Source organism: Oryza sativa, chromosome 8 (assembly GCF_034140825.1).
Source record: "Oryza sativa Japonica Group chromosome 8, ASM3414082v1".
NCBI lineage: Eukaryota > Viridiplantae > Streptophyta > Magnoliopsida > Poales > Poaceae > Oryza > Oryza sativa.
The window spans coordinates 17046605-17070974 of record NC_089042.1 but is presented as its reverse complement, the minus strand read 5'-3'; the positions used below and the strand labels follow the sequence as shown (position 1 = coordinate 17070974).

The 24370-nt window shown below is 47.2% G+C and overlaps 1 protein-coding gene across 2 annotated transcripts; it reads left to right on the top strand.

Annotated features, from left to right (window-relative positions):
* Positions 1–211: 211 nt before the first annotated feature.
* On the top strand, positions 212–23046 carry LOC9267092 (wall-associated receptor kinase 1). Of its 2 annotated transcripts, XM_015793146.3 has the most exons (3): positions 215–1321; positions 1688–1855; positions 21853–23046. In XM_015793146.3, the coding sequence occupies exons 1-3, from the start codon at positions 220–222 to the stop codon at positions 22944–22946; spliced, it is 2364 nt and encodes a 787-aa protein (XP_015648632.2). In that variant the 5' UTR covers positions 215–219; the 3' UTR covers positions 22947–23046. The 2 variants fall into 2 exon arrangements, with proteins under 2 accessions (XP_015648633.2, XP_015648632.2); XM_015793147.3 differs by lacking the exon at positions 1688–1855 and having other exon boundaries at positions 212–1321.
* Positions 23047–24370: the final 1324 nt, after the last annotated feature.

Here is a 24370-nt window from a genome sequence, read left to right as displayed (position 1 = left end):
AAAGCACCAGTTTACCCTTCCTTTGGATGACTGTTTGGTGAGGTTTGGTTGAGTGAACTAAAAACAATGATCAATATAATAAGAAAACATGTACACCTGCCTTGCCGTGTATTAACCGTCGCTGTATCTAACGGCTGACAAGATCCGATCGACTAGTCCATATCTAGCTGCGTGGCATGTAACCTGTCCGTGCGTGCGTGCGTGCCGTGTCGGTCGGTCATGGATCGATTTGCCATGCCATGCCAGGTCTCTGTTGACCTCGTCCATCGCCATTCGCCAATCGGTGTAGCTATGCTGCTAGCTGATCGATCAGTTATGGCGATCCAGCAACCACGAGCTCTCAATTATGAAGGCAGCCGTAATCACACGCAGCGAGAGAGAGAAGGCGCAACGAGAGTAATGGAGGTGTTTTTAGTTTGGAGGGCACTTGTATGGCTGGCGCTGATCACTCCAGCAGCGGCGCTGGCGCAGCAGGAGGAGGCGCCGGGATGCCGGCGGCGGTGCGGCAACGTGACCGTCCCCTACCCCTTCGGCATCGGCTCCGAGCGCTGCTACCGCGGCGGCGTGCGGGGGTTTCGCCTCGACTGCGACGACGCCCGACGCCCGCCGCGCCTCACAGTTGCCGGCTACGGCCACGAGGTGACCTCCATCTCCCTCGCCGCCGCCGAGGTCACCGTGCTGCTCAACGCCAGCCGCGCGTGCTACGGCGGCGGCGACTACGGGCGCGGCCGCCGGGGGCGGGAGGAGCAGCCCATGTCCCTCAACGGCAGCGCGTTCCTCTTCTCGTCCATGAAGAGCAAGTTCGTCGCCATCGGCTGCCCCGGCCTCGCCTACTTCGTCGACGACGGCGGGGACTACGTCACCGGCTGCATGTCCGTGTGCCGGCCGTCGGCGCGGGCGCTGCCGGGCTCGTGCCGGGGCGACGACGGCTGCTGCCAGAGCAACATCCCGCTCGGGCTCGCCTCCTACCGGCCGCGCCTCCGCAGCTTCGGCCGCCGCCAGGGCGGCGCCTTCCTTGCCAACGCCACCGCCTGCGCCTACGCTTTCATGGTGGACGCATGGTGGTTCTGGTACGCCGGCTCAAACTTCAACCGGACGGGCGACTTCGCCGTGCCCGTCGTGCTGGACTGGGCCATCCGGCCGGACGCCGGGAGCGGGAGCGGGAGCGGGAGCTGCGCCGCCGCAAGCCGCACGCCGCTGCCGTCGTACGCCTGCCGGAGCGCGCACAGCGTCTGCATCGACTCCAGCAACGGCCCTGGGTATATCTGCAACTGCACCGCCGGGTACCACGGCAACCCGTACGTCGTCGGCGACTGCACAGGTCTAAATCTAATTTTTGGTTACTCCTCCGTTTTAGAATATAAATCGTTTTTTATTAAGTTTGTAGACAAATTTTAATATTTACAACATCAAATTAATTTTATTAAATCAATAATTAAATATATTTTTATAATATATTTGTCTTGGCTAAAAATATTGTTATCTTTTTTACTAACTTGATCAAACTTTAAATAACAGTTTGACTTTTACTAAAATCAAAACGACTTATAATCTGAAATGGAGAGAGGTACTTCTCTCCCTCTCATCATCATCCCACTTCAGTTCATCCTGATGGTGATGTTTTTCTGGCCTTTAATTAATTACTTCTCATGTTATTTGTGGATTTAAATTGAAACAAATTATTAAGACATCAACGAGTGCGAGCACAAAGATGAGTACCCCTGCTACGGCGTCTGCACCAATACGGCAGGCAGCTACGCTTGCTCTTGCCCCAAGGGATCCAGTGGAAATGCCAGCGTGGAGGGTGGCTGCCGCCGCGACGACAAGTTCACTCTAGCACTCAAGACGGTCACAGGTACCTACGAAAGATTTTTTTTATATATTTTATATATTTTTTATATACCTTTCCAAAAAGTATTTTTAAATATGAATTTTGACTACGCCAGCCTGTGGCCAAATAACTTTGTCACGTCACGCACAGCTGGCGCGGCAGTGCTGTCCTGCCACACTAGCCTCTTGCCACGCTACCATGGCTGGCGTGGCAAAACAACGCTTCAACGCCAAAAGGTTTAGTTTTTGAAATATTTTTTAAGAACGGTATATTAATAAAATTAAAAAATAAAAAGTCTAAAAAAATAAAAAAATTCTCCTACAAAACGGGATTCTTCACCTTAACAACAAATAATCTTGACTTTATATCACTATGTCACTGAACCGAAAATCACCTGACACTGACGTTACAGCAGAGGATCCATATCTGTTGTACCAATATATGATACCTCTGTCCCAAAATATTAGGACAAGATGATATTACTTGTTCGGATTCGTAATATTAGGAAATATCACCTTCTACACTAGTCGTAATAATTTGAGTTTGGAGAAAGCAGTGACAGATAAGCCAGCAGCTTAGTAAAAAGCTAATCCCTCCGTCTTAAAATTTTTCAGATGTATTTTGTTTGATTAGGACAAGACTTTAACCAATAATTGCTTCATTAGTATATTATTTATGTGGCACAAACTTATGATCATAAGAAATTACTTTTCACTATAAATTTGGTAAATTTTACTACAATACATCTAAATCAATCTATCTATATATCTATCTATTATATACTAAAACTCCATGAAACTTCCTACAAACGCTCCTAAGCCGCCATGTGTACTCCTACAAATACTCCTAAACCACCACATGACATCTTAACAAATTGGTGGGCCTAATATTTTTATCTATTAAAATTTTATTAAAAAAATAACCCCACAAACTTCCCTCCCCTCTTCTCTCCCCATGGGCCCATCCTTCAACCGGACGAACAACTCAAGTTCGTACGTACTTAGGTACGGTCTCCCTCCCCTCCTATCCAATCTCTTCTTCTTTTTTTTCTTTAGTTATAAAAATTTTTAAACAATAATAAATCTTAAATAACCATATTTTTTCTATAGTTATTTGCATGTTGTCTATCAACAATTAAAAAATATAAGGTGTTCTTTAACCTATATGAAATATTTAATTTTTTTATCACATCCTAAACTTTGCATATCACGTAAAACTGTCATATAAAATAGGTAAAAATTGATAATGTAGATTACACGATCATATATCAATTGACAGAATATACATAAACAAATTAAGTTAGATCTATTATATAACAAACGTTTCTAAGCCACCACGTGGCATCCTGCAAACGCTATGTACTACGATGCCACGTGTCACTATAATAAATTAGAGAAATTTTTAAAATTTTTAAGAAAAAGAAAACATCTAGACATTAATTTTTATTAAATTAGGTAGACCCATTATTTACCACTATTATATTTATCTTTAAAAGAACTCCTTAACCTCCAAACCGGATCCAAATTGGACCTGTACGTAGCGTACGTTTTCTTAAGGATAGTACGTACGTACGTTAGTAACGTACTTCCACCCCTTCTTCCCTCAATTTCTTCATATTTTTGCACATATTTCTTCCCCTATTATCATATACTTTATTAGTTAGAAAATATATTTTGTGTTAAACAATTCAACAACTATAACATCTAAATCATACAACTAACTTTTAATTCGCTTATATCTTAAAATTATTTTATGACTAAATCTACAGGCAAATACCAAATTTCCACAATAATTCAACTTTGAGAAAGAAAATGACACTTTGGATTATATTTCCAGACTTTTGCGTACCGTTGAAGCAATTACAAAAAAAATGAAATAATAATATTGTAGACTCTATCATTGTGCATAACTTCATAAGAATTAAATTATATCTACAATCATAAAATCTAAAATAAAAATAGCTATGAGTAATGTTCCCAAAATATATAAGTTAGAAAGCAAGAGTTACACGAAAAAAATAAGCAGCTATAACATCTCAATCATGGGATCCCCTAAATCATACGAGTAATATTTTTCTTATGTATTTTGATTATTTTACATTTAAAAACCCATATTTGAGGTTATATTATCTGACTTTTATATGCAATTCAAACAATTATAAAATTGTGAATAGTAACGATATATATTTTATCATTGTATATGTCAGGGTTACGGGTCAGGCATACCCTCTACCCTTCGATATACGTTACATATCGACATGGCATACCCACGCGCACGCGGATGTTTTCTACATATCCTAAGGAAACCTTTCACGAAATCTACAGATGGGAAGAATCCTTCTCGGACAGAACTGGGTCGTCGACGTATCGTATTGGGTCTGATATCTCTGAGTCCTACTTGGAAACCTCCAGATCTATGATATAAAAGGGACCCCCCGGGGAGGGCATGGATCATCGAATCTCAGAGCCAACACAACCCACACAGCCTACAAAGCCGAAGTCTGCGAGGAGCGAAGTCGTCGAGAGCTAGTTGAATCCACTCGACTACGATCTCGCCGGATCCGACAAGTTCCATCGTTCCCTTTGTAACCTGTGTTTTCCACCATATAATCCCATATCAACTGGATTAGGGCTATTACCTACCAAGGGGCCTAAACCAGTATAATTCTTGTCTTTTGATTGTTCGATGTCGTACTACGTAGATCCTTGTACCAACGTACCCCAATACCATCTATATCCGGTCTACGGGTATCACCCGTCGACAGTGGCGCGCCAGGTAGGGGTATTTGGTACTCAAGGTTCTACTACTATGTCATCCAGCTTCGTCGACAACAACGTCAACACCAGCCTCAGCCAAGCGCTCCCTGCTTCAACAATGCTGGTATGAACTCAAGTCGGCGAAATCGTCTTCCCGGTTTACACCACAACGCCAATCTCAACCGGTCCTCCAATGACCGGAAACGAGAACGCAGTGGCTACAAACCAAGGCGACTCCATGTCAAAAAATCCACCCGTCGAAACGGAGAACGGATCATCGACGACATCCAAGCACGGGAAGGATTCTGATACGGCCAAACCTTGTCCTTCCAACATAAACCACGAGCCGGCAAAGATGACTTCCGAAGCCACAAGGTCTTGGTGTCCTATCCACAAAACCAAGAAACACACCTTGCAAGATTGTTGGGTTTTCCTCAACGTCCGTGTTGAAATTCGCGCCTGCAAAGAACGTGGAATTCAGCGTACTTCTCCAACTCGGGATGTCTATTGTCCTATTCACAAGACAAATAATCACGACCTCTCGAGCTACAAAGTCTTCCTCGGCGCCATGAAAGCTCCGTCTCCTAAGTCATACGTCCCCGTCAGGGATAACGGCAAGGAACAAGGAGCGACTCCAGCCTCAGATCGATTCGTTGGGGTAATCGATATCGATCCTCACGAACCATCGGTCTTACATCTTCTCGAAGACTATGGGTCATCAACAACGAGCGTGCCACGGGAGGTATTGGCTATCGATGACGTTGGCACGTCAGCGCAAGCCAACGCAGAAGCGGCGAATCAATCGACTACTCCAGCCCAACACATCAGGGTCGTTCAAGCTATACTGAGGGAAACTCCTTACGATCCCGTTCTGAACGATGACCTCGAGCGTTGGACAGAACGACTACGGGAATCGGTGACCAACCTCAGCAACGCGTTTGAAGAAGCCGCTACCGCAGCGCACCAAGATCAGCCGCCAACTGGCGACGCCAATGGTGAAGATCCGGAACGGAGGGAATCACCTCAACGAGCCACTCCTCCACCTCGCGGAGCTGGCGATCTCTGAGATCAAATCAATGGCCGCCGAGAAGCACGACGCACACGAGACAATGTAAATCGCTCTCGGCGTCATGTCTCTTCACGACTCCATGATAACGGAAATCGAGGAGACCGCTCAAACGAGGACCGGGATCACGACAACCACCACGATCGCAACGATCGCGAACGACGGGGGCCAGACAATACTGGTCATGGCCGCCGCCGTAACGGCGACGATAATGGAGATCGGCACCGAGACAACAGCGAGAGACAACGACAGGATTCCCGAGATCCAGGCCGTTATCCTCGTAATCGTACGCCAGAACCAAGCGACCCATCGTCATCATCATCATCTGCGTCCTCCTCATCGTCAGACAGACATCCACGAAGGACACACGACCGCCGACAACCCACCGTCCCCAACGCTCGGTCGTTCCCTACATGATGTCCGATGGCCTAAGAGATTCTGACCCGGAGCAATTGAAAAGTATGATGGGAGCACCGACCCAGAAGAATTCCTTCAAGTCTACTCCACAGTACTCTGCTACCGGAGCAGACAACAACGCACTAGCAAACTATTTACCAACCGCGTTGAAGGGTTCTGCACGTTCATGGCTGATGAATCTTCCTCCCTACTCAATCTCTTCATGGGTAGACCTGTGGCAACAATTCGTCGCCAATTTCCAAGGAATGTACAAGCGCCACGCGATCGAAGACGACCTACACGCGTTGACACAGAACTCAGGTGAATCATTGAGGAAATATGTTCGACGCTTCAACGAACGCAGAAACACAATTCCTGAAATCACCGATGCTTCTGTAATCCGTGCCTTCAAATCCGGTGTCAGAGATTGCTACACTACCCATGAATTGGCGACAAGATGCATCACAACCACTCAGAGGTTATTCGAGATCGTTGAGCGATGCGCCCATGTGGACGATGCGCTAAGATGCAAGAACGACAAGCCGAAGACCGGGGGAGAGAAGAAATCAGCCACAGACGCATCTGAGTCAAGCAAGAAGAAAAATCACAAAAATGGGAAAAGGAAAGCTCAAGTGGAAGTCCTCACAGCAGAATACGCGAACCCTCCCAAGCGCCCAGACCCACAAGGCAGCGACACAAAGAAATCTTGGTGCCCCATACACAAGACGGACAGACATTCTCTGAAAGATTGCCTTGTTTTCAAAAAGTCGCTCGAGAAGCACATGGCGTTTGAAAAAGGCAAGCGAGTACGCGTTGTCGAGAAGAACGAAGAGACGGCTCCTCACGAATCGGATTCTGCATATCCGGACTCCGACCTCCACGTCTCACACATTTTCGGCGGCTCCACAACGTACTCCTCCAAGCGAGAATACAAGAAAGTGGAACGTGAAGTCTGTTCGACATGGCGGGGGGGGGGGGGGGGCTGCACCCAAGATGAAGTGGTCTGAGCAGAAAATAGAGTTCTCGGAAGAAGACCACCCCAAGAGCGCCGTTATCCCAGGACGATATCCGATCGTGGTCGAACCCACTATTCGGAACATTAAGGTAGCGCGAGTTCTCATCGACGGTGGCAGCTCGATCAATCTTCTTTTCGCCAGTACTCTAGGCGCAATGGGAATTCCGCATAGTGAGTTGACACCAACTGATCAACCCTTCCATGGAATTACTCCCCGATCATCATCCAGACCTTTGGGCAAGATTACGTTGCCTGTGACTTTCGGCCAAGCCAACAGCTTCCGAACAGAATGGATCACCTTCGATATAGCTTACAACGCCATCATCGGGAGAACTGCACTTGCGAAGTTCATGGCCGCATCCCACTACACGTATCAAGTACTCAAGATGCCGGGACCGAAGGGAACAATCACTATTCAGGGGAATGCAAAGCTGGCGGTGTAGTGCGACAAGCGGAGCCTCGACATAGTCGAGCAAACGCCCAGCCCACCCGCCACGACTGAGCCACCCAAGAAAGTGAGCAAGACAAATAAGACGCCGAAGCCGGACGGCGCCATCAAGATCTTTCCACTCTCCAGTGCCAATCCCGACAAGACTGTCAAGATCGGGGCGACACTAAACGAGAAATAGGAACTCGCGCTCATCACCTTCCTCCGCGATAATGCCGACGTGTTCGCTTGGCAGCCGTCCGACATGCCGGGGGTCCCCAGGGAGGTGATTGAGCACAAACTAATGGTGCGACCCGATGCCAAGCCAGTAAAGCAAAGACTGCGGAGATTTGCACCAGACCGGAAACAAGCCATACGAGAAGAGCTCAACAAACTTCTCAAAGCTGGCTTCATCAGAGAAGTACTTCATCTAGAGTGGCTAGCCAATCCAGTCATGGTGCGGAAGGCCAACGGAAAATGGAGAATGTGTGTTGACTTCACCGACCTCAACAAGGCGTGTCACAAGGATCACTTTTCTCTCCCTCGAATAGATCAATTGGTGGATTCAACAGCCGGTTGCGAGCTATTGAGCTTCCTCGACGCTTATTCTAGCTACCATCAAATCAGCATGGCAAAAGAGGACGAAGAGAAGACAGCATTCATCACGCCGTTCGGGGTATTTTGCTATGTTAAGATGCCGTTCGGACTCATAACCGCCGGGAATACTTTCCAGCGCACGGTTCAGGGCACACTTAGCAACCAGCTTGGCAACAATGTCGAGGCTTACGTTGACGACATCGTTGTCAAAACCAAGACAAGCGACTCATTGATTAACGATCTGCGGGAAACATTCGACAACCTCCGACGATATCGCCTCATGCTCAATCCTGAGAAGTGCACGTTCAGAGTACCGTCGGGCAAGCTACTCGGATTCCTTGTCTCTGGCAGAGCAATAGAGGCAAATCCCGAGAAGATCAAAGCAATCGAGAACATGAAGTCGCCCACGAGACTCAAGGAGGTACAAAAGCTAACCGGATGCATGGCAGCACTAAGCAGATTCGTCGCTAGGATGGGAGAACGAGCACAACCTTTCTTCGCTCTATTAAAGAAACAAGACAAATTTATATGGACACAGGAAGCCGAAGAGGTATTTATTGCACTCAAGCGCTACCTATCAAACCCCGCTGTACTTGTTGCTCCCCAACCTAATGAAGAATTATTCCTCTATATTGCCGCCACGCCATATTCCGTTAGCACTGTCATTGTTGTCAAGAGAGAGAAAGTACAGCGACAAGTTTATTACGTAAGCGAAGCTCTCCATGATGCAAAGACAAGATACCCACAGATCCAAAAACTGCTTTACGCAGTCATCATGACATCAAGGAAGCTGCGCCACTACTTCCAAGCTCACAGAGTCACAGTTGTATCCTCCTTCCCCCTTGGAGAAGTTGTGAGAAACAAAGACGTTGTTGGCCGCATTGCGAAATGGGTAGTCGAGCTAAGCCAATTTGATGTCCACTTTCTACCGCGAACAGCCATCAAATCCCAGGTACTCACCGACTTCGTTGCCGATTGGACTATGCCAGACAACAAATCAGACAACCAAGGCGACAACGAAACATGGACAATGGCGTTCGATGGCGCACTCAACAGCCAAGGAGCAGGGGCAGGATTTATCTTGACGTCTCCTTCCGGAGATCAATTCAAGCACGCAATCCACCTCAACTTTAGGGCGACCAATAACACTGCAGAATACGAAGGACTACTCGCCGGATACGAGCTGCAGCCGCACTTGGGGCCAAGCGACTAATCGTCAAAGGGGACTCCGAGCTAGTCGCGAACCAGGTGCACAAAGACTACAAATGCTCTAACGCCGAGTTATCCAAGTAACTCGCAGAAGTCAGGAAGCTAGAGAAGAGGTTCGATGGGATCGAGGTCCGACACGTCTATCGCAAGGACAACGTCAAGCCAGATGACCAAGCACGACGCGTGTCCAGACGAGAACCGCTCGAACCTGGCACCTTTCTCGATATCCTGACGAAGCCATCGGTGAAAGAAGTTAGCCCGAACACCCCCGACATTAGCTCGGAGGTCACTGAGGCAGAACGCGCCGTTGCTGACATCGAAACTACAGACGACTGGCGCACCCCATTAATCAAATTCATCAGCAGCGAGGAGTTGCCCGAGGACGATACAGAGGCCGAGAAAATAACCCGTAAAGCAAAGATCTACTGTATGGTCGGTAATGATTTATACAAAAAAGCGCTAAACGGGGTACTTCTCAAATGCGTCTCTACCGACGACGGCAGACACCTCCTCCTCGACATACATGAAGGCATATGTGGGTCACACGCCGCCGGTCGGACATTGGTCAGCAAAGCTTTTCGACAAGACTTTTTCTGGCCAACCGCCCTTAAAGATGCATGCGACATGGTCCAGCGATGTGAAACCTGTCAATTCCACAGTAAACACACAAAGCTACCCGCGCAAGCGCTCCAGACTATCCCTCTGACTTGGCCGTTCTCGTGCTGGGGGCTAGATATACTTGGGCCATTCCCACGAGGACAGGGCGGCTACAGATTCCTATTCGTGGCGATCGACAAATTCACCAAATGGATAGAAGCAGTGCCCACGGGGGAAATCAAGGCCGACAACGCCATCAAATTCATCAGAGGGAAATTCTGCAGATACGGACTACCGCACCGCATCGTAACTGACAACGGCTCCCAATTCATCAGCGCCAACTTCCAAGATTACTGCATCGGGTTGGGAGTCAAAATATGTTTCGCCTCGGTCTCTCACCCTCAAAGCAACGGACAAGTCGAAAGGGCAAACGGCATAGTACTACAAGGGATGAAAACCCGCGTCTACGACAGGCTCATGTCATAAGACAAAAAGTGGGTTGAAGAACTCCCATCAGTACTATGGGCCGTACGCACCACACCGACAACGTCCAATAAGGAAACACCCTTCTTCCTCGTGTACGGCTCCGAGGCCATGCTCCCCGGCGAGCTACGACATCAAAGTACACGAGTACAGAAGTATTCCGACGAGAACCAGGAGGAACAGCGAGACATCGATGTAAATCTTCTCGAGGAGCATCGTGAGCGAGTTGCCGTCTGAGCATCCAGCTATCAACAGTCCCTCCGCCGTTATCACGAGAAGCGCATCCGAGCACGCATACTTTCGATCAGCGACTATGTCCTCCAACGAGTTCAAACCCAAGCAGGGCGAAACAAACTCTCACCAAAATGGGAAGGACCTTACACGATCACACAAGTCTTGCGGCCAGGCGCATTCAAAATCGCAGACGGCGACGGTCGCGAATTAGCAAATTCTTGGAACATTGACCAACTACATAAATTCTATGTATGAGTCAATACCACTGTACCTATAAGTACCCTTACAGCATCAATAAAGCCTATTTCTAGGTCCCATATCACAATCAAAGTGTTTTCACCCGATGATCCCTTACTCTGATGACACCTAGCGTTGAAACTTGTCCTTATGTCCCTTTACGCTGTCTCGACAAGGCCTCCGAGGAACCTAAGGGATCTTCGGCTGGGGACGCCCAGAGCCGATAAGGCCTTGTCAGATCCTGTATAGACAAAAGACCATGTAAGATCTGGTCGTGTAAGAGTTCTCGCCGTGCGTATTAACCAAGCCGTGAAATCGGAAATCAACTTTCCAACCTCACGGCTGGGGGCTAGGATCAGAGCTTATTCAACCAAGGCAGGTCAAGGGTCCAAGAGCCTTATCCCCCGAGAAAATTCCTCCGATGACAAGGCTGGGGGTTAGTGAGAGTGTACGACTCAAACGGCTGACCAAAGTCGTTAACTGAGAATACACTCTTACACACGACATCTAGAGTAAGATATATTTGTTTAAGGAATATTTCTTTATTCACAAAATAATTCTTACAGTTTTTACATAAATTTTCCACTACATTACATCTTTCCCTAAGATATCTGTGACAGGACACGAGTACTACCAAGAAGGCCAACGCCAGTCCATAGACTGGAAGATCTTCTCGGCCAGCGGCGACATCGACCTCGCCAGATGGTCTATCTCCGCCGGAGTTCTCCGAGAACGAGCAAAACCATGGCGGAGAAACTCGAGGTCCTGGCGCGGGCGGTGATCTCGTAGGCAAGCCAGCATGTGCCCTCCGGCATATCGGCTCGCTCGACGACACTCTTGCTTCAAGGCCTCGTCGATATGCTTGCCGATGCCATCGAGTTGGGCACAGGCCCCGTTTAGCCAAGAGATGTACCCGGCCGCCGACTCCTCGGGATCACCGCGGACTACTCGAAGTTCCCTGCATACTCTAGCCATGGAGGCACAGCAACTTCTCAAGTAAGAGTTGAACCACACCTCGCGACCTCGGAGCATCTCCACAACCTGCTCTTTTTTCACGGCCAGCATGGTTCTCTCAAGTTCCGCCACTTCAAATTTCGTCTTCCAGTATTGGATACGACGATCTTGATTTGCAAGGGCACCCTCGAGATCTGCTAAACGTGACGACCACTAAGACAAGCTAGATACCTCCTTTACAACATAAATAACCTAATCAGGAGGTTACTGAGAGGTGAAAAAGCTATTCACTTGAGGTGGCCGTTGCCATCCCGGCCTCCGCATCAAGAGTTTGATCCACATTGTCAGACGAAACATGTGGTTCAAAATCGAGTACCGGAATCATTGCCAGTGACTCAGGCTGCCCGCGCTGCTGGACATCTTCGTCATCAACATCTCTACAATGGACAAAAACTCCCGAGATCAACATACAAAATTGGACAAGGGTGGTAATCGCACGAACGAAGGCGGCCGGAGTTCAAGATTTACACAATATATAACAAATACAAGAAGTCCTACTCTTTAAAAAGGGAGAGAATAGACTCCCCCAGATCACCGACTTCTTCCATCACCTCCTTACGCGTGTCGCTTGCCGCCCCCTGATCCAAGATCTCGCGCAGATCGAGCTCAGGACGCGACAACCTTACACACGCGAGGACGTGACACGCCCCAGTGTAGATGCCATTCGACGTCTCCTTCGCGATCCTGGCCGCATGCTTGGAGGGGATTTCCCCAATCGCTGTCGCCAGTTCCGCAAGAGAGGAAGTCAGCGAAAACTCGTCGGGATTCGCCGGGATCGTGGACTTGACGCCGCACTCCTCGGCGAGCTGATGGAGGCCAGTGTAGGTGACCCGCAACGAGCCACGGATCTTGGAGATATTGTTCCCGAGTTCCGACATTCGGTCCTCGAGCGCCTTCCGTTGACGATCGTTGCCGGCCACCAACTCCCTCATCTTCGTGAGGTCCTCACGGGCTTCAGCTAGCTCGCGCACTAATCTCTCAGCACGCGCGTTCGCCGTCGCCGCTTCCGACCTCGCCTCCGAGATCTCGCGGCCGATGCCGCGAGCACCAGCTTCGAGAAGGCGCCCCATCTCGACTTGGAGCTCCTCCCAGGTGAGAATGGCCGCTGCAGACCACAACCCGCAGCGAGATCGCTGACGGGGCTGCTAGGCGTCGCCTCTCGGCTCCCGGTCACGGGCATGACATCTGTCGAGGCCGTGGCAGGCGATGCGCTGGAAGCTCCCCCGGACTTGGCCCGTGCAGCCTTCGCCCGCGCCTCCCTACGGACAACCATGAATCAAACACCATTTGAACGAAAAGCACGAGAATCCAAGAATCTATTTACTTACTTCTCGCCAATCGTCACAATGCGCTGTCGTCGTGGAGGTGGAGAGGACGCGTCTGAAGCCTGAAAGACAATCAATACAGAGTAAGAAGAAACCCTCCTTGCTGCACGATCTGATGACAAGATGAAATTACTGAGGGGGTCGCTGCCTTGCGGCGATGTCCGAGTATAGACGAGAATTTCCTCGCCTTGGTCAAGACTTTGCCACCGCTAGTGGTGGCCGCATCAGATGCCTCCTTGACAACCTTCTCCTTTAGAGATGTCGCCACCTGATGGTCCGCGAGTGGCCCGATGATGTCAGTCAAAGGAAGGGCCTACGCTTAATCAGGTCATAAGGTGATTTCGAAAGGAGAATACGAGATGCTTATCAATTACACTTACGTTGATGGCTTCATCGCGTTCCGCCGCCCCCTTTTCACAAAGGGGCACGGGGATGTCGCTAGCCGTGGTCGGACCGCTGATCATCACCTGACCAACGCGCCGCTCCACAGCTTTGCTGCTCAGACCTGTTAAACGGGAACCAACTTTTGATAAGTCAAGAGGAACGCGAGTACAAGCACGCCAAGATGAATACGAGAAAGATACCCCGAGGAGAAACCCGGGTCGCGTCATCCGGCCCGAGATAGTTATAGGCTGGATGGGTCCGAGCCTGGAGCGGCTGGATCCGCCTACCGATGAAGTCTGCAGCGACTTCATATCCCGACAAGCCCCGTTCTCGGAGATCATCGATGATGTCGATAAACGACTGAAGAGAGGGGGTCAAAGGGGGCTTGGCGGTCCAGGTCGGAATCTTGTCCGGTTGATTCTCGGGAACAACGAAGACAGGGTTCGAGTCCTTGATCTCAAGATAGAACCACCTATTCCGCCACTTACTGCGGGAAGGACACTGGAAGGGGATATAACGCGACTTCATGCCATCACGAAGTCGGAACCCGACGCAACCAGACACCCTATTGGATTCCATCCAACGCAGTTCATAGTAGAAACGGAAGAGATCGAGAAAAAGCTCTACCCCAATGTAGGCCTCACAGAGATGAACAAAGATACTAAGAAAGGCGATGGAATTAGAATTCAAATGGAGAAGAGAAAGACCATAGAAATTCAACACCAGGAGAAGAAACTCGGAAGGTGGAGAAAGAAAATCGCAGAGAACGTAATCTTTGATCGCAACCATGCGACCCAAGAGGGGCCGAGGATCAGTACCTCCTGCTTCTCTCTCCATGTCTCCACGGCCGGGAAGGGCGCCGTCCTCCTGAAGGTTCTTCAACGTCGCGCCGGTGGAAGACGACTTGCCGAGATCCATTGCTGTGCCAAGATCGCCGGAAAACAAGCCTGAGTTGGCGAACTAGGGTTTCTTGTGGTGGCGGAGAAGGCAAGGAGCGCTGGCAGGTGGTGTGTGTTCAACAAGGTTGGCAGACTTGAAAATGAGCTCCCAAAATTCCTTTAAATAAGCGCACTACCGACGGTGCGAATTCCAAGGAACGGAGAGAGATCCCCGCCGGAAATCTCTGGGCCCGTTACGCGCAGCAGTTTTCTGGACTTCAATTCAAAATTCACTCATGACCGTTGGGCTTCAAACGGCATGCTCGACTACGTTCTATCTCCACGGTCCTCGCACCAGGAATGACAACGTTCTCGACACCCGAAGTCGTAAATGGTTGCACGAGTTCATTTTAAGCAGAAGTTGGGGGCTACTGTCAGGGTTACGGGTCAGACATACCCTCTACCCTTCGATATACGTTACATATCGACATGGCATACCCACGCGCACGCGGATGTTTTCTACATATCCTAAGGAAACCTTTGACGAAATCTACAGATGGGAAGAGTCCTTCTCGGACAGAACTGGGTCGTCGACGTATCGTATTGGGTCTGATATCTCTGAGTCCTACTTGAAAACCTCCAGATCTATGATATAAAAGGGACCCCCCGGGGAGGGCATGGATCATCGAATCTCAGAGCCAACACAACCCACACAGCCTACAAAGCCGAAGTCTGCGAGGAGCCAAGTCGTCGAGAGCTAGTCGAATCCACTCGACTACAATCTCGCCGGATCCGACAAGTTCCATCGTTCCCTTTGTAACCTGTGTTTTCCACCATATAATCCCATATCAACTGGATTAGGGCTATTACCTACCAAGGGACCTAAACCAGTATAATTCTTTTCTTTTGATTGTTCGATGTCGTACTACGTAGATCCTTGTACCAACGTACCCCAATACCCTCTATATCCGGTCTACGGGTATCACCCGTCGACAGTATATAAGTTCACAATAATTCAATTAGACCTGTAATGACAAAAAGTAAAATAAACCTAATAACACTATGTATTGTTAAAAAAATTTACTCCTCCCATTCTGATATTATAATAAATAAAAATAACATTAGTAGATTTTTAGTGTTCACATTTTCAATATTGTATACTATGTAGGAAAAGACGAGTAGAAAAGATAGATCTTAATCAATCAATAAAATTTTTATTCTATTTTTAGTTAATAAAGTAATAGTAAGTAAAACACAATAAATGTAAAAAAATAATTATATGTGCACGTACTTTGTCCCATTCGACTTTCTCTTCTTCTCCTATCTCACTCAACTCCTTTTTCTTATAATTTTTAACTAATTAACAAAATAATAAAAAATGATCAATAATTACAAAGCTAAATAATTATGATTCTTATGTCATATCTGTTTTTAGTTTATTTGAACTGTTATTTTGTTTATAATTAAATAAATAATTCAAGATGCATATTACTCATATTTCACTTCGTAAAAATGAAAATATACCATTTAAGCATACACACCTATCCTTTGCATGGTAACCAAATAGAAAAAAAATAGAGCATTATAAAAAAATGACAATAAGTATTACATCACCTCAAATCATTATACATCCTCTGTAGCGCATGTAGCGCATTTACAGTGGTACGTAACTTACGTGCTACATCTTAATTAAAAGTAAGACCTTAGAAATTGTAAGAAAAGACATTTGACCATCAATTTTCACTTAATAGGTGGATCCATTATTTTAACCAATAGATATAATATTAGAGAAAATCTTAAGCTGCCATGTGTTACGTCTTAAAATTTAGACGCAAAGGATATGAAAAATTTTGACAAAAAAAAGCGGATCATCAATTTTCACTTAAATCATTAGAAAAAAAGCCCCCCCCCACTTCGCCCTCCCTCACATGTGCACAACACAACACTACCCGTGTCCCCTCCTCCCCTCCTGTCTCAGCTTGAGTTCTCCACTCTCTCCTTTACCCCTCCTTTCTATAGTGAGAAATAATCAATAATATTAAACATGCAAATTTTTTAGCTGTACATCTGATTTCTAATCTAACTATTGCTCTATTCATAATTAAATCAACAATTTAAAGGTTCATAACCTCTATAGTTTGAACTGGTATAAAATAAAATTTAAAATATAAAATATCAATAGGGACTAAATTGAACTATTTGGAGAAAATCAAATAAGTTCGCACCTTTCACTAAAATTAGACAACCCATTACATGTTCCATTTTTATAATATTTTTTAAATGCTTACATGTTAATGGCCTTGCATCTATCCTATACTATAGTATTATGAGTTTGTCAGCCTATTAAGCCACACTATGGTAGCAGTATAGATATAGTTAGTTGAAAAGATATATTTATTACTATTAAATTTAATTTTTCGAACTCATGTTAACTATATTTTATTTTAGAAAAGATACTATAGGTCAAACGTATTACTACGATATGTCTTTGTTAACTTATATGTAAATATGTAACAACTTGCATGAATCTAAACCAACTAAGGCTATGTTCGGGAGTGAGGGTGTCGCGACCGGGAAAATTGCCTTTTCCCGAACGCTAGTGTATTAATCCCCGTCCCAGGAAAAGCCGGGGTACACCACACAAACATGATATAAAAGACACATCTTTGCTATATCGACAATATTTACATTATTACAAAGGCGCTTCAGGCCTGACAATCAAAAATAAACAGCAGCGGACTAGCGGGCCTACGGCTCCATCTTCACAGGCGCTCAACTGGGGTATAAGCCAGGACTCCACCTAAGACATCTTCTCCAAAGCTTCTCTTACTGAAGGGGGGAGAAAGATAGAGCAAGAATGAGTACAACCACAGTACTCAGCAAGCCACACCGGAGATGCACAATTAATGCAAGGGAGTACAAGGGGATAATAATATAGGGGTTACGTTTTGCAGTAAACAGCATTTAAAAGTCACTTAGTTGCCCAAAGCCATTTTGTAAAGACGATTCTAGAGCTACACAGTATTATTAAACAAGGCTGTGAACCCTCACGAACCTGCCTTAACCCAAGGCCTACGATGATTTGGACCGAACTGGCAACCCGACCTGGGTCCCAGCTCGTCCCAAGCCAACCCAGGCCAACCATTCCATGTTTTAGTTGTTGAGCAAATTTTAAGAATTAAAACACTGACTTGGGTACATTGCTAGGCTTGCCCATATCCGAGGGCTCGGCTATTCGAATAGATTTACTCTGATCAGAGGTGTACATCTTTACCCACAAGACACATCTTCCTCACGTGTTACCACGCGCCACATACCACCACGGTATACAGACGGAAGACGTGACATAGTTTCCAACCCATCCTAGCCATAAACAAGAGTACCGACCCAATCCTGCCTACGGCCGGGATACCCGGGACAGGCAGGCAGAACTGAGCCCCTAGCATTGGGCACCAACCCTCCGCCGTATGACATCTCGACTACCGGGCCGCAGCTCGTGTAGCCTTCATTTGCCCTGGAGAATGTCCATCGACGCCCGACTTCATCCATCTCCAATCCGTGTACTTTTGTTTAAGACTAGACTGAGCCACAAACTAAGCCTTACCCATTAGACATGTGGAAGTACGGTAGTGCTTTGCAACAGAGGCCCGAGCTTCATCCTTATAGTGGCCGGGGTGCTACTTCCCATAACTGGCATGCACCCAAACCCCACCGAAAACAGGTTTTAGGGGTTTTGAAAGAGGAAGAGAGGTGTATGTCCAATTCCACCATAAGCCAACCATTCCATAGTGTCCAAATGATATGAAAATTCCCAAAGTCTAAAGTTATAAAACCACCTAATGTTGCCTAATTAATCAGCGAAGCATCTACCTAAATTCATACTAGTGGAACCAGGAATAGAGTGTCCACTAGTTGGGGTTTTGTTTATTCTAGGGTGAACAAGGTAATAATAACAATAGCAATAATAATGTCATAACAAAGGTAAATAGGCATGGCTAAATAAAACAGTGATAACGCGGGAATTTAAATAAAGCGATAATGCATTAATTTAAATTAAAATAATTTTGTAAACTGGGATTTCAATATGCTCAAGGATGATGTGACTTGCCTTGCTCGCTTTCCCAACCACCGGCTTCAACTTCCACGAAGAGCGGATCTTCCGAAGCTGCAGCGTCTACACGACCAACGGAAAAGAAAAGGCTTTTACTCTAATAAACTCCAAACAACAAGCAGGAACAAAGCACAAAAATGGGTTCTTGACTTCTTAAGGAAAAATTAGAGACTTGAACGGTCCAATTCCGAGTTCAAATGGCCAAGATATGGCCATTTGAAGTTTATATGCTCTTTAAATGGATATTTGCGAATTTCTTCATTTAATTTTCAATTAAAAATTCCTATTTATTGCGTCAGCCGAGGGAGCGGGCGCGCGGACCGGGTCCACGGGAAGTGGGGCCCACGCGTCAGCCGCTCGGTCCACGGTGGACCGGGCGCTCGCGGCTGGCGGCGGTCGGCGCCGTGGGTCCCGCGCGTCAGCCGCACCCGCGGGCGCGGGCGGCTGACGGCCGGGCCCACTTGGCAGCCGCGAGGGCGCGCCCGAGGGCGGCCTCGCCGGCGCGGCCGACGGGAGCGGCGCGCTCGCGCCCCGATGGTCACCGCCGGCGACCACCGGTGCGGCGGAGCGGCGCCCGAGAGAGCGGAGAGAAGGGGGAAAGCGAACGGCGGTCTTCGGCTCACCCCGGGACAACGACGACGACGAGAACGGCGGCCGGAGCGGAAGAAGGCGGCGGCGCGGTTCGGGATGACGATGACGGCGGCGCTCCGACGGTCGGCGAGCGAAACGGAGGCGCGGACGAGGTCGACGGCGATGCGGCGATGCCGAGGGAGGTGGCGCCGAGTCGGGAGGAGGTCCGGAGCGGCGGCGGCGGCGGAACGGAGTTCGGCGGCGACGGCGGAGAGAGAGGAGCACGGCGCGAGCACGAATCCGACGGCGAGAGCGAGCGGTGAGCGGCGGAAACGGAAGAGCGGAGCACGGGCAACGTTTTAATAGCACCGGGAGGAGGAGAGCGCGGCCGGAGAGAGAGGAAACGGGCGCGGAGATCTCGGCCGCCATTGAAGACGCCGGCGACGATTGCGGGATGAATCCGGACGAATCCGAGGGAGAGAGAGAGGGGAAAACGGGGGAAACGGGAGAGGGAATCGCGGGGAATAATTCCCCCCTCATTAAGGCGCGCGGGGAAGGCGGGATGCGGCGGATTTGGCGGCGGCGGCGGCGCTAGGGCACGGGCGGCGACGGGCGCGGCGCGAGGAGGAAGATGACAGGTGGGCCCCACCCGTCAGCGAGGGTGGCGGGCGGGCCCGCCGGTCAGCGGCGCGCGCGCGCGCGGGGAGCCGATGGGCCGGGGGGAGAGAGAGAGAGAGAGAGGGAATGGGCCGAGCCGGCCCAAGAGGGAAGGGGGGGGGGAAAAGAACTTCTTTTAGGATTTTTCTTTTTATAAACCTTTTTAACTTTGTTTATTTCTTCTCAATTATTATTTGTGCTCTGAAAATTCCACTAAAATTTGAGGGCTCCTTTTTAGACCAAGGAGAATTTAACAAAAATTCTCCGGGCCACATTTGAATTTTTCTTGTACGTATTTTAGGGTTTGCCAATTTCTTTTCGAATTTTAATTAATTCTATTATTCCTTTTAGAAGATGATTTTTATTTCGGGATGAATTTATCAGGACGTGACAGAGGGTTGGGAACCTTCACTTCCCAGCACACAAAATGAAGCAGCGTTTAGCGCGTGATTAATTAAGTTTTAGCTATTTTTTTTCAAAAATGGATTAATATGATTTTTAAAACAACTTTCGTATAGAAACTTTTGCAAAAAACGCACCGTTTAACAGTTTGAAAAGCGTGCGCGCGAAAAACGGAGAGGAGGAGTTGGGAAGATGTCCTACCGAACGCAGCCTAAAAAGAGGACTAACTTGATGGTACAAATAAAGCATCTTTACTAACAATAATATTTTACTTTTTTAAAAAAAGCCACTAAACATTCAATTAAAAAAGACAAAATATTTTACTTTTAATTTACGTTTAATTCGTTAGATATGTTTTTTCCAAACAAACTAAATAGATACTTTTGAAATATGAGAGATGTTTATATGGATCATAGATAATTGTTTGTACGAATGAATTAAATATTATATATTTTAAAAGCTAACAAATAGTTTGGAAAAATTATCTAAGCAATGCCGATGAAGTAAAATTATGGAGAAATAGTACTTATGAAACATGGCAATGTCATTGAGTTGATATTCGATCTATATAAGTTTTTCGAACGCAATCTAAAATACATGCCCGCGCAATGCGCGGGCTACCTTCCTAGTTTTATATAATTTGCTGATAGACATCGAAAAAAATGTGTCACGGATGATAGATAATTTTTTTTTGGTAATTTGCTAAAGGACACTTTCGGCTCAATTGAAAAGATAAATTTTTAAGAAAGACTAGAATGCGTCTAGGAACACATGCTTCAAACATGACGTTAGTGTAAAAAAAATTAGAAATTATACAACTCAAAATTTACCATCACCCCAAATACATCACTAGCATACTACATCATATTTCATCTTCACTCCAGCCTTAGCTCAAAAGTTTTTGATCATAGAGACATTCTTGTCGTTTTTAAGATTTTCTATCTCCAATTAAGTCGAAAGTGTCCTCAGCAAATTACTAGTTTTTAAAAGTGTTTTTTTAGCAGTGACACTTTTTTACGATGTCTACCATCAAATTACATGAATTTTGAATATCTTGTAGCAAATTTTGCCAATTAATTTTGTGTCACAAAGATTATATGCCTTATCTTTTAAGAAAAGTAGTACTATTTTAAAAAAATCTCAGGGTATGTTCAGATTGATTCCAAAATGAACCTTACAAAAATTTGACAATATCAAAATTTTGGCAAATTGACAACATTGCTAAAATTTTGGTCGGATTGGCTTAATAATATTGTCAAAATTCTATACACATTACCAATATTTGGTGACAAACTAAACGTATCGACATAATTGTCAATTTTAACAAATAATGATATGATTGAAATTTTCATCAATCTAAACAAGCCCTCGTAACCAGACCTTTTATGAATGTTGTTAGATAACAATGGCACACTTCCTCCGTTTTATATATTGTAAGTCGTTTTAACTATTTTTTTCAAACTTTATTAGATATAATCAAATTATAGACAAATTAGCAACATCTAAAACACAAAATTAGTTTCATTATAGAATATATTTTCATAATATATTTGTTTTGTACAGAAAATATGATTATATTTTATTTATAAACCTAGTAAAAAAAAAGGTTGAATATGAAAACGGGAGGATTTAATTGGATTGTAATGTTGTTTTGAGTTTTCAGGCGTCAGCGCAGGAGTGTTGGTGGTGCTAGTGGCCTTGTTGTTGGCGTACGTGGGCATGGAGAAGAGGAGGATGCTGAGGGCGAAGCAGAGGTTCTTCGAGCAGAACGGCGGCCTCCTCCTGCAGCAGCAGCTGGGTTCCCTGGCCGCCTCCGGCGTGGCGTTCAAGATCTTCTCCGAGGAGGAGGTCAGCAAGGCGACGGACGGCTTCGCCGAGGCGCGGGTCCTCGGCCGCGGAGGCCACGGCGTCGTCTACCGGGGCTCCCTCGCCGACGGCTCCACGGTGGCCGTGAAGCGGTCGAGGGTGGTGGAGGAGAAGCAGCTCAGGGAGTTCTCCAGGGAGATGCTCATCCTCTCGCAGATCAACCACAGGAACGTCGTCAAGCTGCTCGGCTGCTGCCTCGAGGTCCAGGTCCCCATGCTCGTGTACGAGTACGTCCCCAACGGCAGCCTCCACCGGTACATCCACGGCGGCGGCGCCGGAGCCGGCGAGGGCCTGTCGCCGGCGGACCGTCTCCGCGTCGCGGCCGAGTCGGCGGACGCGCTGGCGTACATGCACTCGTCGGCCTCGCCCCCGATCCTCCACGGCGACGTCAAGTCCGCCAACATCCTGCTCGACGCCGGGCTCACGGCCAAGGTGTCCGACTTCGGCGCGTCGAGGCTCGCGCCGGCGGCCGACGAGGCCGAGGTGGCGACGCTGGTGCAGGGGACTTGCGGGTACCTCGACCCGGAGTACCTGCTGACGTGCCAGCTCACCAGCAAGAGCGACGTGTACAGCTTCGCGGTGGTGCTCCTCGAGCTGCTCACGGGGAGGAAGGCCTTCTGCCCGCCGCCGGACAGCGCCGCCGGCTCGCAGGACGACGACGACGACGACGACGACCGGAGCCTCGCGTTCTTCTTCCTCACTGCGGCGCACAAGGGACGGCACCGGGAGATCATGGACGGGTGGGTCAGGGAGGAGGTCGGAGGCGAGGTGCTCGACAACGCCGCGGAGCTGGTGATGCAGTGCCTGAGCATGGCCGGAGAGGAGAGGCCGACCATGAAGGAGGTCGCCGACAGGCTCGCCGGGATGAGAAGCCGCGCAAGCGATTCATAAGGAATGGCAGTACCCAGTCCAAAAATATAACAAGCTATCTATATGAATTTAAACAGACACTAATTTATAGATTTATAGTTAAAAAATCGCAAAATCTAAATCGAGATCCCTTCGTTTTAGTCTTATCGCGCGATGCTGGGAGAGCCATCCGATCGCTCGCATCATTGTGGACTCGCCGTTGGTAGCTTGAAAACCTCTCTCCTTCTCCGACCTCTCTCCTGTTGACACTTTTTCATGGCCAACACAAGATCATCTAACGATTTGCGGTGTAATCAGCAGAGTCGCCAAAATCGATAGATCAAAATTGGCCAGTGAAACTGATTTCAAGATTAATTCACTTTCGCGGAATCACACGACTAATTTACAAGCAAATTAACAAAGAGGATAAAATCTTACTTACGTGACGACGAACGACTAGTTTCCGAGCAAACTAGCAAAGGATAATCTTCTCGCTTTCGTGGAGAAGCACGACCGCCTTTCAGCGCAAACGGCAAAGATTAACTAAATCCTAGGGTTGCTAGAACTTAACCATGAAAACGAAATAGAAAAGAACCGAAAAGTAAAAAACGAGAAAAATAGTAGATTGATAATTTGTTCGGCGTCCCTTGCCGACGTCTGGGATGCAAATTTATAGGCGGCGCACACCGCATCAAAAGTCTCTCTTCGTGGGCCCATCCTTCCTTCCTATCCAAATCGGCACTGCACGCATGCAATCAGGCCGTTGATCTTGCATAATCTTCTCAACGTATCCATCTCATTCACCGTTGTAGCCTCATCCGGATTTCCTAATAATTCGGCTGCACCTGCATGATCCGTATACATATATATCTCCAAACCATGTGAAATTCTACAGCCACCCAACAAACTACGCACATATTTAACCAGTTCTTAGGCAAAACATTCCATAAATAATGAAAGCTAAACTAAATAATTTGGCCTACCAAGATTAAATAATAGAAGCCAAATTACACCACAAACACATGCCCCCTGTTTTCGGTATAAGTAGAATGTATAACTTTTCTTTTTACCGAAAACACTGTAAAATTAACCAACCTAAACCACAATTGTCATGTCAAAACGATACTCCACACACAGTATCGGTCCCGAGTCCATCCACAGTCGTCCTCTCAAAACGACACTCCACACATGGTATCGGTTCTAAACCCATCCACAGTCGTCCTCTCAAAACGGTACTCAAATAAGTATTCGTTCTGAGACAATCAAGCTTCCTACAATACATAAGCATAATAATCTTTCAAATATTTTTCATGTAGTACAAATTTTACTACTAATTCGGTTGTCCCTAATATCCACCTAACCGAATTAGCTCAACTTATGGTAGTTCTTGGACCAAAACATTTTAAGAAGAGTAAATGACACTAGCGGTCCTTAAACTTATCTTAAAGTTTCATCCAGGTCCATAA